The 19,919-nt window shown below is 47.2% G+C and overlaps 1 protein-coding gene across 1 annotated transcript; it reads right to left on the bottom strand.

The window, feature by feature from the left end:
* Window positions 1-456: 456 nt before the first annotated feature.
* Window positions 457-6,190, bottom strand: BHLHE41 (basic helix-loop-helix family member e41). Its single transcript, XM_070410531.1, has 5 exons — window positions 4,998-6,190; window positions 4,799-4,862; window positions 4,365-4,472; window positions 3,936-4,047; window positions 457-3,475 (listed from the first exon to the last, which is right to left on the bottom strand). The coding sequence occupies exons 1-5, from the start codon at window positions 5,057-5,059 to the stop codon at window positions 2,424-2,426; spliced, it is 1,398 nt and encodes a 465-aa protein (XP_070266632.1). The 5' UTR covers window positions 5,060-6,190; the 3' UTR covers window positions 457-2,423.
* Between the last annotated feature and the right edge of the window lie 13,729 nt (window positions 6,191-19,919).

The following is a 19,919-nucleotide window of genomic DNA, read 5'->3' as shown; positions in this document are numbered from 1 at the left end:
TGGCTCCACTTTCTATGACTTGCAGTTCTGTTGTCATAAAGTCAGCAGAGGGAGCACTCTTTCTACCTCCCATAAATTTTGACTATTATTTCAACACCTTTCAAAAATCAAGGGGTTGGTGAAGAACATTATCGAAACTGAGAATTGACAATCCGCCACACAGTTGGTATCAGATCACAATTTTGATTTTAAATTGAGAAAAATCTAGAAATGACTTGTTATTTGAATTCCATGATGAAGTCCCACAAGAGAATTAGTTTATAAAGGTTAAGGAGCTCACATACACTGAGGAATGCAGCACCGCTAAGTGGTAGCAGATTTATACAGGTCCCAGTGAAAGGGAGACAGACCAGATCTTTACAACAGCGGCTATCTGGTGTCAAAGATGAGAAGTGAAAAATTCACCCATCGCAAAAACATTAGAGAGTTGGGTCTAACATAAACAAACCACACAAGTTATTGGTAGTTGTTTCTTTTGCACTTTTCATTAAGATACATTGGGAACAAGCAGGTAAACACAGCCAGAGCCTGTAGGCTCGCAAGAGGTTGGAAACGTGTGATATCATGCCAGTGACAAAGTTGTATATTTGAGAAACGGGATGACTTTCACCCCTGTATTCATAGACATTTTAAAATTAATCGAGCATCCATTATGTCTTTTTAATTATTAGACAATCTCATATTGCATATTAAAGTTTTTATTCCTTGGTAAGAATTTTAAGATCACAAAATAGTGTGGCAATATTTACGTAATAGAATTTATGGAGTGCTGAAAATACTAGAATATCAAGGTAACTTGTAGTTTATCTTCACATACTAAATTTTTCTAAACCAGCTGGTTTCTTGCAGACAGTATTTATTTTTTTTAAAATAATTTAAGACAGCATAAGCTTGTACCAAGCATAAGCATTGTAACAAAAGTGCAACTTTTCAGCAAATCCTCCCCAAAAGATCTTTTAACTCAAAATATCATTAGCACATATTTTCTCCCTACAAAAATAGCATGTCAGACATCATTAATTGAATATATTAACAACTATGTACATAAGAGCCACCTTGTAGGCTAAGAGTTTAACGTTGTTTAAACACAGCGTTTGAGGCAAACAGTAGCAACAGCAGCAGCAAATGCACCAAACTGACTAAAAGACCCAGATATTTTCTTCACTCATAGTCAGACTGTTGTGTCTCACCCCTTACATAACATTCAAGTGAGATTTCTCACAGTGCTACCTTGGCAACAAACTAAAAATATCTAGACAAGGTCTTGGTTTAAGCCTTATTAAAAAAGCTTTCTTTGTGATTATCTGGTATCTGGTTTGGTCTCCAGAAAATACATAGACTTGGAGAGAGGAAGGCCTCACAGGACTTCATTCAAATCTTTACAGCATTTCCAATGAAAACTGACTAGTTTAATGCTTTCCTCCACTTCTGTGCTCTAACAGAATATAGGACAAAGCATTTTGGACTTTTCTCTTTTTTTGTTTGTTTGTATGTTTTAAGATTCAGTGCACATTCTTTTTTTTTTTTTTTTTTTACAGCAAGATTATAAAAACTTAGGAACAGGATGGATTAAATAATGCAGGGTGGGAATAGATGCTCACTCTCTCTATGTAAGTATTTATATAATGAAGATGAGTCCATTGATTCATGGTCAAGTTTCCTAAAGTGCCAGCCAATGTACTAAGAATGATTCTGGCCTTCCTCACCCATGCACTTCCCTGACTTAGTTCTGACAATGGCCCAACTCCGCGTCTGTTTAAACAAGTGCAAGTTACTAAGGGATACCATTCAAACCACTTCAGAATAGGTTGCGACGTGAGCAACTGCATCCTCTCCTCTTCCTCTTCGAAAAATAACGTCTTTTAATAAAAAGCTAAACATTACAAAATACTTAAGAGTAAACTCAACTCTGAAAGACCATTCTGTTTGCGGAAAGCCTCCTGAAGCAGCCAGGACAGCTTTGAGTCACTGACAGATAACTCTGCGGTTCCACGTCAGCTCCTTGGCCACCGTCCCCCCCAACCCCTGCCCCCCCTCCCCACCCTGGTTCAATTGGCTCACCACTGAGTAGACCCTTCTGACTTCCTAGAGAATCAGGGTCTGTATTTTAAAAGATAATGAAACAGGCCTAAAGGAAGGCAAAACTTATTTGGGGGAGTTCTTTAAAAAAAAAGAAAAAAGAGTATCTAGCGCAGAGGTTCTTTTACAGCTGGTGGGGAAGAGATGTTAGTGTGTGGAGGGTGGGGTGGTGAAAGATGAGCAAAAACAGGAACTCCAAATGTACACAAAACACCTGCTTGTTTTTAAAGCCTGGCGTGCATCTATCACACTTCCTTCCCTTTAAAATGCTAAGGGTGTTTTAACGTATTAATAGGATTATTCCGCGTGAACCTCCGTCCTTTCTAGGAAAGGAGCGCCAGGACTCAGGGGGCTTTCTTTCCCGGCTGCGAGGGATCTTCCTGAGCAGAGCTCTCCGGCTTCCCGTGCTCGCGGGGGCCGGCGAAGGGCAGGTGGGTGCGGCCGTGCGGGTGCGGGGGGTGCCGCGCCCCCGGGGGGGCCACCTCGTGCGGCAGCAGGGTCGCGGCGGCGGCGCCCGCCTTCTCGGGAGGGGGCGACAACACCGAGGACAGGCAGGGGAAGGCGGCGGCGGCGGCGGCAGCGGCGGCGGCGGCGGCCGCGGCCGCCGGGGCGTGGATGCCGGGGTACAGCAGGGGGAACGGGGCGGCGGCCGCCGCCGGGTACAGGTACTTCTCCAGGCCGCTCTTGTCCAGGAAGGGCTGCATGTAGGCGGCGGCGGCGGCCGAGGGCGAGAGGAAGTAGAACGGCAGGCAGAAGGGGGCCGCGGCGGCCGCGGGCTGCGCGAAGGGCGCGCCCCCGCCTCCGCCGAACGCCACCAGGGAGCTGAGCAGGGCGGCGTCGGGTCTCAGCAGCGCGGCGGCGGCGGCCGCCGCCCCGCCCCCGGAATCCAGCTTCATCCTCTTGGGCGCCGGCGAGTCCTCCCCGGGGGGCTCCTGCTTGATGGTGACGCGGCTCGCCCCCGCGCCTTGGCCCTTCTCGCGGTCCGGCCGGGCCTCGGCCTCGCCGCCGTAGCCGCTGTCGGTGTCCGTGTCGTGCTCGGCCGCGAGCTCGGCGCCGGGCTGAGTCCGCTGGATGACCGGCACGCAGTGGGCGAGGGGCTCCAGCTTCTGCCCCGCGCGCTCCAGGCAGGGGGCGGCCTTGGACCCGGCGGGGGCGGCGGCCGAGGACGCCCCGGTGCCTTGGCTCAGGGGGACCTGTGGAGTCAACAGCTGGGGGGTGGGCAAGAACTGGGTGGCCACGGCGTGCAAGTGGTTGATCAGCTGGACGCACCGCGGCTCCCTGGGCGTCCAGCTCTCAAACCGGGAGAGGTATTGCAAGACTTCTTTGGCGCATGTTTGAAATCCCGAGTGGAACGCGTCCAAGTCGGACTGAATGGGCGATTTCAGAGATCGCTCCCCTAGGATGAGGAGGGGGGTGGGGTAGGGGACAGAGGAATGGAGGCAAGAAGAAAAAACACCGACGTTAAAACATCTGCTTATCACGTGGGCCCTGCACTGACTAAAGTGATCTTGGTTTTCCCTCTGTATTCCAGTGATATAATCCACCGGTTGCAGGGGGGCGGGGGGGGGGGGGAGCAGGGGGGCGCTCTACTCCCAGCTGAAAAATCCAAGTGGAGAGGGTGCAACCGCCACTTAAAAAAATTTTTTTTTTTATTCCTCTGAGTTCTGCTGAAAGCCTCTAGGATGCTTCAGGAAATGGGCACTTTCCAATGAAGGGAAAGTCTAAGCAATTTCACAAATGAGAGTGAGCTCGTGGGCCCGCGGAAGGAGGTGGGGGTGGGGAATGAGTCCTAACACTGCTCCTCTGTGGGCTGCCCGGCTTCATCAGGGTGGATTGGCCTCCCTGGACTGACTTACCATTCTGTAAAGCAATTATCTTCTGATGCTGCTGCTCGGTTAAGGCTGTTAAAGCTTTTAAGTGTTTCAAAGTTAATTCCAAGACTACCGCTTTCTCCAGATGCCCCAGCGTCTGCATTGGTGCAAAAGAGAATGGGGCACTTGGTTACTTAAAAACACATATTTGGCTTGATTGGCTCTCCATTCAGCACAGCGACTTAAGCAAACACTATTCCTATACTTCTTGCGCTTTCCACAAGATAGGTTATACATGATTTTTCCCCCTTCAGTTATGAGCACCTACTCCTGAGTTTGTGGGAAACTCTACACTATAGCATAACTTGTAAGGCATCTGATATTTACATTTATTCTTATATCTCTGGGAGTAGTAAGTACCAGGCTATTAACAAGCCCTTGGAGAGCAGCAAAGAAGGAAAATGTGCATCTTACTGTCAACTTCAGATGTTCAGGCAGTAAATCTTTCAGCTGAGCAATGCATTCATTAATCCGGTCTCTTCTTTTCTTTTCTATCAATCTATGCGGTAATTTATAGGTATCCTTAATATGTGAGAGTCATGGAAGAGAGAAAACACTAAGATAAACATTTGCTTACTGGATATAACAATATCCCCCACCACCCAAAACACACTGTGTGATAAACTATGCCCAGGAAACCTCTTTCCCCTGGACTGTTCTGAAATGAAATTTAAATTCAGGTATGATGTTTAATCTCCCCCTGAGAGTACCCAGCAAACCACTTAAAATTCACAGTTGGGGAAGCTCAAGGGCTGGAATATATTTGCTGGCAGAGCTTCGCTGTGAAATCAATGGCCCTAATTAACTATCCAGGCAGGTTACAGGGAACATCGGAAACTTACTCTTACCTTGCTATCGTCTCGCTTCATGCTCCTTTTGGGTTTACACATATACAAAGAGGAATAGTCCAGGCTGCAAAACAGAAATCAGCATCATGCACCCATTCGGGAGGGGCTCTGCCCTCGCCCGCTCCATACCACTTTGAGAAGAAAAAAAAAAATCAAACTGAAGCCCAGACAGATATTCGCAAGGGTGCGTGCACCTTACCCTATAAAATCTCTATGTTCCATTAACTGTCTCTCTTGCAAATGAGGAATTCCTTCGTCCATGTCCAACCGCTGTCCGTTTTCCTCTGTTTCGTTTTTTGGGGGGGTCCTGTTCTATAATCTGTGGGACGGTAGCTTTGAGAGATCTTGGGGGGATCTGTGCGTCTCCAGTCTCTCGCTCTCCCTCTTCAGTGCAGTGTTGAAAGTGTGAAGCAGTTGGTCCCCCTACCACCGCGCTCGCTCTCCTGCACACAGACGCATACACACGAACCCACACTCCCGCCGGCCCCTCAGCGCTGGTAGTTTGCTCTCACTCCGGGCAGTGTTTGGCCACAGGGCACGCGCGTCGCCGGCCAGACCAGCACCCAGCTCACGTGCGGAACGTACCATCCGCGGTCTAGCCCGGAGGGGGGCGGGAGGGGAGGGGCCGGGCCGGGAGGGGGCGTCGGGAGAAGTCTGCGAGGGAAAGCGAGCGGCTGGAGGGGGCGGGGACACCTGATCAGGGCCACCGGAAAGGAAAAACAACTTCAGCCAAGCTATTCATCTTCCCAAAGGCGCTGCAGTCAGCTGGGGAGGAAGAGGGGTGCCGGGGGTGGGGTGGGGTGGGGGTGCGGGGCAGCTAGGGCTTCCTCAGCTCGGAAATGTGACTCCCTCAGTCCATCCGTCATTACGGTGCAGGAACGTGAACGTGGCTTTTTGCTTTTCCACCGACTGCGCTGTTGGTTTGGACCAGAGAAAGGAAAGAGAAAGAGAATTCGCGGTGGGTAAACTTCAGTCCCGAAGGAAATTTTGGAGACTAGTTTGCACACCGCCCAGTGGTCTGGGGGACCCCTTGGCCTTGGTTGGAGGTTGCCCCGAAAAGAGACCACTTGAAATCCTCCCCCATAAAGACTTTAAGATAAATCAAAATGTCACTGGGTCAGAATGTCGCAATCCAAGAGTCTTTTGGCGACAGTGTCCCTGGGCCACCCAAACTTCCCGCAGCAGCCGGAATTGCGGTGCCACTAATCACAGCAGCAGATGACGACGTTTGGGGCCTCTGGTGCTCCCGGAGGAGCGCGGCGGGGAGGGAGGGGAAGAGACGAGGTGGCACGAGAGGGGCTACCGCGGAAAAGCTATGCAGCATTATCACACGCCGATGAACTCCGCCGCCCCTCCGCGCCCGGGGTGGCGCTGCGAGCTTCCTCTCCCCTCCCCCCCTCGTGCGATAAGCGACGCCGGGAGCGTGCGGAGCCCACGTTTACTACCGCTGGCACCTCCGAAGCCTCCCTCCTTAATCCTGTCTCAAACGGGTACCAGCACAGGGCCAGCAACGTGATCCGACCTGCCGCGGCTGCCACATCACTGCGCGGGGAACCCGGTGCGCGCGCACGCGCGGGCGGGCGCGCTCGCTCCCCCTGCAGCCCGGGCGACTCCTAGAGGAAGCACGGGCCAGCGGGAGCCGGGCTTACCTTTTCCCCCGGGCCAGCCCGGGAACGTGACTCACTGCCAGTGAGAGTTACGGGGAGGTGCGGGAGATGCGCACTGACGCCGGCCAGCGGCAAAGGGCCTTGGAGGCCAAGGGCAAGCAAACCCTGCGGGAATCCCAGGTCTAAGCCCCACTGCCGCTACTTGGGTCTGCGGGAGTGGGATGGAGATGCATGTGGATAGATCTAAAACCAGAGGTCTTCCCTTCCTGTGCCCACGTTCTCCCGGGTGTTCCCCCGAAACATCATTATTGCCAGTGGCTAGTGAACCAAGAGAAGTGCGCCGAATGCACACGCACCCGGGCGCGGCGGGGGCTGGAGCCGTCGCTACGTGTCCCTCGGCTCGCCCCGCCGGGCGCGGGTTCCGGGGACAGATCTGGGTCGCGGGAAGCGGCGGCTGGGCGGTCACGTGTCTGCGGGAGTCGCGTCTCCTCCCGGCCTCCCGGAGCCGCCCGGCCGCGGCCGCGGTGCGCGCTGCCGCAGTCTCCCGAGTCGGGGCGGAGACGCGCGCCGCGTCTGGCTTCGTGATTCCGGCGGCGGCCCAAGCTCACCCCGGCGTCAGGAGACGCTCGCGGTCCGTCCACTCTAGAGGGCCTTTTAAGGTCGCTCGACTTCCTCCAATAGGGGGACTTATTTTGCACCAACAGACAATTTAATAACACTTAAAAGAAAAAGTGTTTTTTAAAAAACGGATTTTATTTTAAACCTCAATCTAGCCTTTCTCTTGTTTCCAAGGGGTTGGGTGATGAATTCCTTTTGGTGGGAAGGGCTGTTTGGAGCCCTAAAAGTGGCCTATCCCTGCAGTATTGTATCATTTTGTTCTCGTTCTAAATTGACCAAAAAAAGCCGGAATGGTGGGGATGGAAAGAATGCTGTTAAGATGAAAATTAAAAAATTAAAATACCAGTTTCCCTTAGAGGTTTGAAAATGTGGAGAAGGAAGAGGGTGTAAATATTTTCTCAGGAGCTAAATTTTCACTTGATGGCTTGAGTATTTAGTGAAAATGCAATGAAGACTGATCACTGTGTCTGGGCCTTGTTGGGTGGAGTAGACAAGACAGAGGGCAGACATCTCTCTGATCAGGACAGACCTTATGACTAAGTCTGTGGCAGACTCGGAAGCAAGTTAAAATAGGAGAGATAGAGAAAGAAGCCTAGTGGGTTATGGACGTGTTCATTTTTGAAGAAGCTTCCCGTGATACAGTTACAGAGGCCTGTTGCTGCAAAGGAATCTTTTTATGTTATCACTTCTGTCTCCTCTCCTCCTATCACTTTTGTCCTGAGTTTCCCTGCTTCTATATCCAACATTTTTGTTTTCTCTTCCAATCCTTTTCCTGATACTCAGCTCAAACTGTAAATGGAGTCTTTTCTAATTTAAATGGCATCTTTTTCTAATTTTCTATTTCTCATTCCTTTTTTTCTGTCTTTCTTTTTCATGTCCGGCTTTCTATTCTTGTCTCCCTTATTCTTTTCCCTAATGTTTTTCTCTTCCTACATTTCCTGTTAAGATAAATGTCTGCTGTTCCTCTTTCCCTGTAATTTTGTTCTCTTACTTTTTGTCTTTTTTTTTTTTTTAATCTTTCACCTTGATGACTCCTGCTTATCCACGACCCTTAAACTTGAGTCCTACTCCTTTTCTTTCTCCAGCTCATGCCTTCTGGAATATCAAGCATAGTCTGATGCCTCCAAATGTCCCTTTGCTTCAAGTAGCTAACAACTATATAGCATTTGCAATTGGAGCACTAGACACCATTCTAAAGGCCTTTTATGTAATTAACTCATTAACCTTTTCCACAGCCCTATAAGATAGATACTATTATTGTCTCCATTCTACAGATGAGAAAATAGAGAGATAGGGAGGTTACAAAATGTGCCCAAGAACCCAGAGCCATGATTTAAGCCATGACAGTGGGCTTCCGAGTCTGTGCCTTTAACCATTACCCCTTGCTGTGACCAGTGGAGGCCAAGGTCAGCTATCCAAGGGGTGTTTTCTAAATTTATCAGAGTGTGAATGTGCACGTGTGTTGTAATGTATGTGTGTGTGCACGTGTGCAGTTTGGAAGAGAGATGGGGAAGGGAGAAACAGCATTGGAGCTGACAGCAGAGAAAGAAAAGGATATGAGAAAAAGAAGGATGACAGTCTTTTGTCAATGAATGAGTCAGTTGGCATCTAGCTCCAAATTTATTGATTTAATTCCTATTTAATTGTTATAATTTCATATAGAGGGGCAGATGGAAGTACAGTTTAGAAAAGGCTATAATAGTGACCAATTGGTCACCATTTCCACTGAGCAAACCAAGCCAAATTCTTATGTGAAGGCTCAGGTTAGTAATAGGAAAAGTTCACTTGTGGTGAGGTTAGAAAAGGGAAAAGAAAAAATTCCTGGTCTCACAAAGGAACAGAAGACAGATACCCTCTTTGGGTGTGTTTAAAAATAGGTTGAGTCTTATCTTTTTAGGAAGGTTTAATGCCATCCTAAAAAGAAAGCCAAGGAGATACAAGATGAGCTCAAAGCCTCTTTGAGCCTATAATTAAAGAATGTTGTGTTGCCTTGCTTTCAATTAAAGATACCCATCTTTCTCCTTTTAATAGGCGAGGGAGAAGCAGCTTCCATTGCCTTTCTTTGGTTAAGTAGGGAAATCATTACCTATAGAGACTCTAATGAAAGGGAACACTTATCCCAGTTCTCACCTCCCTCCCCTCAACCCAACTAAGTATTCTAAGCCCTACACTCATATTCATCTAGTGACTTTGGAAAGTCTTATCATGTTTGCTTGCAAAGTCTTGGGTTTCCAATAGAAACAGAACTCTCCTGAGAGGATTAGTTTCCAAGAGAAGAGAGGCTTTCTGCCTCTTTTGGGTTTTTGCAAGCCTTCCGCTGTCCTAGAGGGATGAGGTGACTAGGGTGTTTGGGACCCTAGGTCTGATTCAAACTAACTGTGCAGCTTTCGTGGCCTCAGAGGCTCCGGATCTGCCCAGGGTTGTGGAGCCTCCTGCCTGTACTGCTGTGAAAACATCCCATCAGATGGGCAGATGCCTTTTGTTATTATTAAATATTTTTATTGATATCAGAGAGGGAGGAGGAGGGAGAGAGATAGAAACATCAATGATGTGAGAGAATCATTGATCGGCTGCATACTGCATGCCCCATACTAGGGACCAAGGCCACAACCCGGGGTGTGCCCTGACTGGGAATTGAACCATGACCTCCTGGTTCATAGGTCGACACTCAACCACTGAGCCACGCCAGACGGGCAGCAAATGCCTTTCTTAATCACCTCTTTTTGGCGTGGTGGACAAGAATTTACACACAGTCTACATCATTTTCACCCAAAAGAGGAATGTACCCCATTAAGTGGAGTCTATAAAAATCTAAAAGAACATTTTGGGTTGATGCTAAAATCAAGGTGGGATGCAGAGTGAGGGCTGGACAGAGCGGGATGATAGATCAGGGATGTGTGAAAGCTCCCCTGGGAACCCCTTTTCTGGGTATGCACACTGCTTCCAGGAGGGGAGGTTAGTGTTGTCAGGCACACCACCGAAAGAAGGCCACCTCATAGAAGGTTCTCAAGAGGAAGGGAGAACCAGCTGCTACTCACCAGAAGTCAAGTCTGACTTTAAAATATTGATAATGCTATTTGCTGAAGATACAAGAGTTAAAACCCCTGAATAGGAGGTTGGGTGTTCCAGTTACAGACAGTTACCAGGAACAGTACAAGTATCCCTGTTTAATTTGTCAAAGAGCTTAAGTCTTTGTAGACTACAAACTAATGTGTTTTTATGGTGGTAAACATATACACGAATCACATTTTACATTTATGTAACACTGCTCAAGACATTGATACACTTAGTGTTTGCACAGCAAGTTAAGTACAGGAAATGAGTTTCACTGCTGAAATCAGTGTGTTTTTGTATTTATGTGATCATCACAAACACTCACTTGGATGGTCCTGAACTTACCATATGCTCAGAGCTTCTGGAGTTTTTATCTACAAGAGACAGAAGGATGTTAGTGTTCCACACTTCTAATTTTTGCTCCACTCTCCACCATCCACCCACAAGATGGCCTGCTGGTCATCAGATGGCTGCTGGAGCTCCTGCCCCGAAGGATAAAAGGGTGCCACTAGCTGAGCGAGTCTCCCATAAAGAGCCTTTCTGTAAGTTTCACCCAGTGACTTCCGATTACATCTTATCTCCAATCCTATTCCATGGGGGCGAAAAACAGAATTTCCTCACTGAGGCTCCCTCAACAACGTAGGGTTCTTTCAGTCAAGGGAGAGCAGAGAACAGACATTGGGTTGGCACTAGCCATCTGGGTGGTGGTCCGATGAAAGGAAATGGCTTGTTCAGGTCCTCTTCTTTTTTTCATCACTGGGTCTTTTCCCCAACTATGCCATATGTGTTGGCAATGCCCCTTTATTGTGTGAGGGTATTTAATACCGATTTCAGTCTTTCCATCTGCAATTGCACAAACTTAACTAACTCCTTAAGCACATGCTTTTTAAATCTGTATTTTTTTCAGTTCTAATAATTGCAGAAATCTGCTTAGGGAAGGAATTCAACAAGGTTTGCTCTTCTTCTTGTAGAATGCAAATTGCAACTGCATGTTTTCTGGGAAATGATTGTCTTCCTTTTTATGTGGCAGCATCTGTCCTCTGTTTGTTCTGTGTCTGTGGCTGTGCCTTCTGCCCTGCCATTTGAGCTGAAGAGAGCAACTCCCAACAGAAACACACTCTCTGATAGTTCCCACCTGACTGTAGCTAGGATTTTGCTCTCCCTCTACTTCAGGCCACATGGATGAGCCTACAATAGCTTTAGGGTCAGAGGATGAGGAGAAGAGTTTTGTGGTTGAGTTGGGTTCTGGAGTAGATAGAGGAGGAGAGAAGAGGTGGGTGAGTGCATGGGAGCAGAGGGGCCAATCCCTGAGACTAGAATCCAGAGGTGAACTCCAGAAGAGAATGCATCTTGGAGCACTTTAGTGTGGACAGGTATTCAGGCAGGCATTGTAGGAAGATTGTTTAGTTCTTTTGATTCTTTGAACTAGGCACCATAATCTCACTTCATGGGTGTATAACTCAGGTTTGGAAACTTTAGGGAACTTGTCTTTGCCACGTAGTAAATAGCGAAGCCAGGTGATAGGGAACCTACCGTATGAGGTGTGCTGCTGGGTGCTGTCACCTGCAGGAGTCTAGGGTTCTAGCAGTCACCTTCTCCTCTCGGCCCCTGAAGCCTTTCACCTCCCTTGGTAAAGCCCCTCAGGTGATGGGAGCCTTTGCCAGAGGCTGTTTAGAGATGAGGAGGATGGTGGGAGGGGGCATTTTTGCTCCCATTCTAGTGGTGGAGTGGTGTTCCTGATATTAGAGTTGAAATTCTGGACGTATGTTTCTACAGATGGACACAAGGATAAAGGTTGTGGTTAGCTCACTGGACAAAACTGTCCAGTGTCTTGGAATCTGCTATTCAGTCCTCGTCCATTAAATGAATATTTACTGTGCTTTTAGATGTACTGTGATGGGCATTAGGGAGTCCTTATCTTCAAGGACCTTACAATTTAACGGGTCATAATTTCTCAAAGAGGAGAGATCACCAAGAAAGATGAGTAGTTGTCCTAAAGCCATTTCATGTTCCAAAGGCAGTACATGGGTGCATTTGAGATACACGTACAGCTATGCTTCTGTAGTAATTATTCCAGAAAATGCAGTGACCTCAACCTGGGTAAGCCTTGTCCTGCTATAATCAAGATGGAAAGATGGGCAAGGAAAATGCCCTCCACCGTGCTCCCATAGGCTGTCTATACCATCATTACCCTTCCCCAATTTGCCTTAACTGCCTGATGATGGCGGGAATGCCTTTTCAACACGCACCCCCTCAAAAACATACTCATTTTACATATTGTTGATGCTCTGTCTACAGATCTGCCAGCTTCCATCACACACACTGTGATCTTCTCTTCTCGTGGCTCAGTGTTTGAACTTTGTTCGGTATTTGAATGTAAGCTCTGCCCTGTGGATTGTAAGCTGGTTTGTTCCCTTGGTGCTCCATACCCTCCACAGTCTCTAGTAAGAAGCTCCTGCTCCATCCCCAACCTCAGCCCTCACCCTGACTCCAGCTGGGTGGCCATTGCCCTAGCACGTTTCTTTTGGGAGGAGATTTGGACAGAACTTGGTTGAACTAATTTTCTCTGCTCTGGAGCAGTTCTGAAAATGATAATAACTCATTAAAATGGCTCATAAGCTCTAGGATATAGAATTTCATGTCCTGCAAAAGGAAACCTCTTCCTCACTCTCACACTATTGACTTCCATCGTTCTTCTTTGGCCTCCGCCTTTGAATCTGGAAAGGGATCTAGCAAGGCTGGCAACTTGGGTAGCCTGGTATTCATGGCTCTTCCAGCTACATGAACCGGATGGCAAAGGTATCAAGTTTGCCTGACCTGAAAACCACAAACATGGTAGTCATTCTTGACCCCTGCATGTGCCTCACTGCCCCATCTAATTCATAGCAATATGTTGTAGGTTCCACTTTTTTTTTTTTTTAATCTTTATTGTTCAGATTATTACATTTGTTCCTCTTTTTTCCCCCCATAACTCCCCTCCTTCCAGCTCCCACCCCACCCTCCACCCTCACTCCCCACCCACTGTGTTCATCCATAGGTGCATGATTTTTGTCCAGTCACTTCCCGCATCTCCCACACCCCTTTTCCCCCCAAGAATAGTCAGTCTATTCCCTTTCTATGTCCCTGATTCTATTATAATCACCAGTTCATTCTGTACATCAGGTTATTTATTCACTTGATTCTTAGATTCATTTGTTGATAGATGCATGTTTGTTGTTCATAATTTGTATCTTTACCTTTTTCTTCTTCTTCCTCTTCTTAAAGGATACCTTTCAGCATTTCGTATAATACTGGTTTGGCGGTGATGAACTCCTTTAGCTTTTCCTTATCTGTGAAGCTCTTTATCTGACCTTCAATTCTGAATGATAGCTTTGCTGGGTAAAGTAATCTTGGTTGTAGGTTCTTGGTATTCAGCACTTTGAATATTTCTTGCCATTCCCTTCTGGCCTGCAAAGTTTCTGTTGAGAAATCAGCTGACAGTCGTATGGGTATTCCCTTGTAGGTAATTGAGCCTCTTTCTCTTGCTGCTTTTAAGATTTTCTCTTTGTCTTTTGCTCTTGGCATTTTAATGATGATGTGTCTTGGTGTGGTCCTCTTTGGATTCCTTTTGTTTGGGGTTCTCTGCGCTTCTTGGACCTGTAAGTCCATTTCTTTCTCCAGATGGGGGAAGTTTTCTGCCATTATTTCTTGAAATAGGTTTTCAATATCTTGCTGTCTCTCATCTTCTGGCACTCCAATAATTCTGATATTAGTCTGCTTAAAGCTGTCCCAGAGGCTCCTTACACTATCTTCACACTTTCGGATTCTTTTTTCATTTTGCTTTTCCAATTGGGTGTTTTTTGTCGAATCTTTGGTTTGATTCTTGTGCTCCTCTGGTCTGCTATTGGGTATAATATTCTTTATTTCCGTCCGTGTATGCTTACTTTCTAATTTCTTTATCGTAGCATCGAGGGTCTCATTAGTTTTCGTGAGGCTCTGCACAAATTTATGGCAAGCCCTCAAAATTGCGATTCTTAGCTCCATATCCTCCATTTCTGTCATGTTTTTTTGTCTCTGCATCTTTTATGCTTTCTTGGTGCACCCCCTTGTGGTCTCTGTGCGCAGTCTTGTTCTAGCCAAGCCTTAATTGTTGTAGTTAACACTAGAGGGATTTGACCACCAGGCCGACTGGCTGTAGGAATCTCCACTTCTTAAATATACATTAAATCCATCTCTTTTTTTCCATCCTCACTGCCGACACTCTAGACTAAGCCCTGGTAACTTCTCACCCCCAATACTGTAAGAATGTCTTACCTGCCTCTAACAGTTGGCGTTTGGTAAGGAAAACAGAAACCTCTCTAGATATTTCAAGTAGGAAGGGTTTGACAGAGGGGATCAGAAGCATACATAACTTTGGACCCATAAGCTGGGGGAATCAAGGTTGGGAAGAACTGCTGCTGACTTTCAGGAAATTTTGAGAGTCAGATGTTTCAGGGAAACCTGAGTACCATTGAGCTCAGCGGCCTGCCTTGCTGAAGAGGCTGACTTGCAGGAGCTTGCCTGGAAGCCACTGTCAACCTCACATCTGCACACAGCTGCAGCTGCCACTGGAGAAATATGACGTGTTGCTTCCACTTTCCACATCTGGCACCAGCGCTTCTCGTTGGCACAATCTAAGCTGGAGCCCCGTGGGCAAGGGAGCATGGAAAATGTCATTCCCCAGCTTCTCGCCTGTGATGGGAGCCGGGTATAGAGGTCAGTGGAGCTGAGGTTGAGTTGACCACAGACATCTCACAGCTGATATCTACTGTGTGTGCCCACCTTCTCCCTTCGTCACACCTAATTCAATCCTATATTATGACCAGATCAGTTTTTCTGTCCATGTCACCCCCTTGATCAAAACCCTTTGTTTCCTATTGCCATTAGGTTAAAATAAAAATAAAAATTCTTCCCCAAGCCAGTTTGGCTCAGTGGATAGAGCGTCGTCCTGTGAACTGAAGGGTCCCAGGTTTGATTTTGGTCAAAGGCACATGTCCGGGTTGCAGGCTCTGTCCCCAGTCGGGGGTGTGCAGGAAGCAGCCGATTAATGATTCTTCCTCATTGATATTTCTGTCTCTCTCTCCCTCTCCCTTCTTTGAAATCAATAAAAGTATATTAAAAAAATTCTCCAGTGGCCTGGAAGACACTGTATGTGATTTGGCCCCTGCCAACATCTTTAATCTCATCTCTCTTCCTCTGTTTCTATACTCCAACATACTAGCTTTCTTTTAATTTATATATTTTAAAAATATGCTCTGCTTTTTCAGGGCCTTTGCGAATGCTGTCCCAACTGATTGGAATGCGTTCCCCCCACTTCCCCAACCTCTGCCAACCCTCTTTCTCCCCTTCCAGGAAGCATCTGAAGCACCGCTTTCTCCAGGAAGCTTCCTCTGAGCTCCTAGACCAGGTTTGTCTCCATCTATCAGCTCCTCTGTACCTTGTAATTCCCTGCATCACACTCCCACTGCTTGAAAGATTCCCAAGACTTTTCCGTGTCTGTATCCCCTGCTAGTTGGAAGCCCCATGAGGAGTCACCTGAGTTATTTACTGCCATATCCCCACTGCCCAGGGCAGTGCTGACACAGAACGCTGCTTTTCTGAATGACTCCTGGAGGCGCTCCACCAAGTCCTTTATGAACTGAACCCTGTTTCAGGAAAAGGCTTGAATGACAACTCCTAACCCAGCCAATAGCATTTGAAGGTCCTCTACCTGCTTGAGGTGGGGGATATAATGTTGCTGATACCCTCCAATCCCGCTGCGAGGCCTTTCGTATATTGGTGCTGCTCTTATGGGGCACCCTCACTGTGCATTTCTTTCTTGGCCTCACAGGCCTGGGAAGATGAGGAAGTGGAGAGCATGAAGGATGGTCAGTGCTCCTGATACAGCAGGAAACCCCGGAGTCTGGCAGGGTCTTTAGCGACATGGTGGGCATTTCTGCTGGGGGCAGGGCTTGTGCCTCTGGAATTGCTGTTGGCCATGTGCCAGGATGCAGTAAACTCTGCCAATGGGCGTGCTCCCTGACAGTCTGGCTAGGTGGGCGTTTCTCCCTCACAGAATCTTGCTTCCTTCACACTGTGCGTGAGCGAGGCAGGGAGACGCTGGGGCTGGCGCTAGTCCAGCTGACCGCCACAGGTGTCCTAGAGCCTGTGGGTTGGTGAGGCGACATCCAGGGCACCGTGCTCAGAGGCCAGGCCTGGGGAGGAGTGCAGAGTTGGTCATGGCAAGCTGTGTTTACAGATCGGTTGGGCTGAGTGGGTCGCAGGAGGGGGTCCTGGGGCAGTGCCAACCAGCTTGGTTACCAGGAGTGCAGAAAGGAGCGGGCCCTGCCAGGGTTAGGAGTCAAGCCTCAGCCTGGGGAACAAGGTGGGAGGGTTGAGAGCCAACGAAGTCAATCCATCAGAATGCCAAATGGGTAGCCACGGAGGGGACAAGAAGGGAGGGGGTCAATGCAGACCAAAGAGAGCTGGAGCAAGACGTGGGAGGCAGGGACTGGGCCTGGCTCACCGGCCACTACTGTGCGGGAATCCCCCTCGGGGTCCTCAGTCATGCTCCTGAAACGGGCATCACCACTCGGGCGCTGTTCCCTCAAACAACTTTGCATTTACTCCTGACACTTACACTTGCAAAACAGAATTTCCATTTCCCTAGTTATGTGTTCAGATAGAGCAGTGGTTCTCAACCTTCTGGCCCTTTAAATACAGTTCCTCATGTTGTGACCCAACCATAAAATTATTTTCGTTGCTACTTCATAACTGTAATGGTGCTACTGTTATGAATCGTAATGTAAATATCTGATATGCAGGATGGTCTTAGGCGACCCCTGTGAAAGGGTCGTTCGACCGCCAAAGGGGTGGCGACCCACAGGTTGAGAACCGCTGAGATAGAGAGACTGTTGATTTTCCTGATAACGAGGCTTCAAAATAAGACTCCCTTGACCAAACACGGCCCCCTGGGTAGCAGCCCTGGCTCTGAGTTCACACCTGGTCAGCCACCCTGAATTGTCAGTGGCGATCAAGCAGGAACACATTCCGAGTCTATTGTGATTCTGGATGGCGACACTAAGGGTTTTTCTGTAACCTGTGCTTTTTATTGTATTTTGGAAATTCTGCCGCAGACGTGCCGAAGGTAATGAAATAGACACAGTGCATGTTTCTGTCCTGTTCCCTGTGATTCCATGTTCTTGCTCCTGGTGGCAGAGTGATGTGTGCTCTGGCTTTAAGGTCAGGAAGACCTGGGTTCAACTGCTGGTTCCCCCTGACCGGCTGTGTGAGCTTGGACAAAGCATTCATGTGTCAATTTCCTCAAATGGAGCGCAGAGGTAGCAGTGCCCGCCTCTGAACGGAGGTTGTACGGGTGGGAGAACACTTGCGGCCTAGTAGGTGAGCGAGCACTAAATGGGAACTATTATTTTCCCCATTTGAGCGGCCTGGTCAAAATTCTCATGGAATATGGTTTGAAAATAATTGATGGAATAAGTAACGTATGTTAAGTTCAAGAGGTAAACCTATTGCTTTCAATTATCCTTTCCTTTACTAATAGGTGAACAATGATAAAACAGAGGGCTAGACCCGTCGATATGATTTTCCGCTAATGAGATATAATTATATTTCATGTGCTCGTTGGAAATGGGCAATACTGGCCACAACCTTATGCCTTTACATCGTATTCTCTAGACACTTTTCTGAGAGGTCACGCAGTTCCACAATCGTGCACGAATGAGGGGAAATGCTGTCAGCCCATGCTTGGTCATAAGTTCAAGCCTCGTTCGGGTCTTCAGTGAATGACACGGATGAATTAAGTTTCAAACGTTGTTAGCTGGCCATGGGAGAGAGCTAGACTTATTTCTTCTTTATGCCAGCTAGCCTAAGAATCAGAGCAAGAAATATTACAGCAGTCACCCTGTGCTGTGCTCTGTTTTAGAGTTTCAACTCATTTAATTGCTCACTAACGCTTTGGTGTAGGGACTGTGATAATGCCATTTGTGAAAGGAGGAGACCGAGGCACACAGGGGAGGGTCTGTCCATGTCGCACAGCTAGCGAGTGGCAGAGCCAGGATTCCAGCTGGCACCTGATACAGAGCGGCTGCCCCCAATCTCTCCCTTTACTGCCCCCTGCACAACGACCCCCGCCCCTAGCATCCAGACTGAAATGGAACACACCTATCCACTACCCGTGATTTTGTTTAGTGAAGAGAGGGCTCATGATGCCAGAAGGAATATCTGACAGTCTGAGCACAAGGTTAAACTTTGCTGCTATTTGTTTGGCCGTGAAAGACAAGTATTAAACCTATGCAGACCTCAGAGTTCTCATGTATAAAGTGAGGATAGGGCCCGGCCAGCGTGGCTCAGTGGTTGAGCATTGACCTATGAACCAGGAGGTCACGGTTCGATTCCTGGTCAGGGCACATGCCTAGGTTGTGGACTCAATCCCCAGTAGGGGGCTTTCAGGAGGCAGCCGATCCATTATTCTCTCTCATCATTGATATTTTCATTTCTCTCTACCTCCCTGAAATCGATAAAATATATTTTAAAAATACTCCTAATAAAGTGAGGATAGGATAGACCTATTGGGAGAGTGACTAATATCATGTCTGACACATAAGAGATGCTCACTATATATAAGTCCCTACCTTGAGTACCAAATATCTAAAAATATTCCAATACGCCATTATGGGCGATTTCTTTTCTCCTGAAAAATAAATTTTTGATTTCTTTTAACTTTTCAGCTTTAAGAAAAATCGGGTAAAATTTGGTCACTCAGTTAATAATGTAAAGCACCTTCTATGTGGAAGGCACTTCTTGCATTGGTGCAGTTCAAGGGCTCTGTCTGTGGCCACGGAAAGGTTTTACCACCAATGCTGTCCAATATGTAGCTACAAGCTGCACATGGTTCTTGAGCACTGGAAATGTGGTTAGTTGGTGGTATTTGATTTTTAATTTTATTTCATTTTAACTAATTTAAATTTCAGTTTAAATAGCCCCATGTGGTCAGTGGCTATCCTATTGCACAGGGAAAGGCTGGATACTTTAAATCAGGTCCAAACGCTGGCTGATTGACAGGCCATTCTATGGAGAAAGCCAGGACAGTCTCTTAGCCTGCTCTTTTTCTAAGGTGTCTCTGATGATCAGCATCTGTGTAGGAAGAAAAAAATATCAATTATCAAGCATAAATTCTGGCAAATAAAGAGAAGCTGTAACCAACGACCTCTCTAAGTTTTATGACATTTGACAGATCCATTTAAATTTTACTGGAACCCAAATGACATAACTTATCAACATTTCAAAAAATACTGATCGTGAATTTGCTATGAATATTTTAGTCACTTCCCATAAATAGATAGTAATATAATAATTTTAATACTGCATATAATACCACATGTCTATTAGGTTTGGAGATAGGCAGTGGTATGCTGGTAAATGTTTAATGGTCCTCTGGGAAAAATGTGTTTTAACTCATTTAATTGCTCAACAAAAATGTGTGTGTGTGTGTGTGTGTGTGTGTGTAGTTTATTATACATTTTCCAGTTGTAAAGGATATTTAGTAAAGCACATACTTACACATTACTCCTGTAAACCCATATAACCAATTGATTCTCACTGAATGCTTTTTTAAAAATATAAATTTTTATTGATTTCAGAGAGGAAGAGCGAGGGGAGAGAGACAGAAACATCAATGATGAGAGAGAATCATCGATCGGCTGCCTCCTGCACGCCTCACACTAGGGATGGAGCCCTCAACCCAGAAATGTGCTCTGACCGGGCGGGAATTGAACCATGACCTCCTGGTTCATAGGTAGACGCTCAACCACTGAGCCATGCCAGCT

The sequence above is a fragment of the Myotis yumanensis genome, unplaced genomic scaffold, assembly GCF_028538775.1.
Source record: "Myotis yumanensis isolate MYYU_CA2020_CCGP unplaced genomic scaffold, mMyoYum1.0.hap1 SCAF_3, whole genome shotgun sequence".
In the NCBI taxonomy this organism is placed as follows: Eukaryota; Metazoa; Chordata; class Mammalia; order Chiroptera; family Vespertilionidae; genus Myotis; species Myotis yumanensis.
Note: the sequence above shows the minus strand (reverse complement) of the source record. Positions and strands in the feature narration are given on the sequence as shown.

Excerpts from the sequence above, each read along its gene's own strand:
- BHLHE41 (XM_070410531.1), bottom strand. The coding sequence starts at position 5,059 with ATGGACGAAGGAATTCCTCATTTGCAAGAGAGACAGTTAATGGAACAT. Across the intron at positions 4,863-4,997 it reads GAACATAGAGATTTTATAGG|CCTGGACTATTCCTCTTTGT; the intron begins GTAAGGTGCACG and ends TCTGTTTTGCAG. Across the intron at positions 3,476-3,935 it reads GATAATTGCTTTACAGAATG|GGGAGCGATCTCTGAAATCG; the intron begins GTAAGTCAGTCC and ends TCCTCATCCTAG.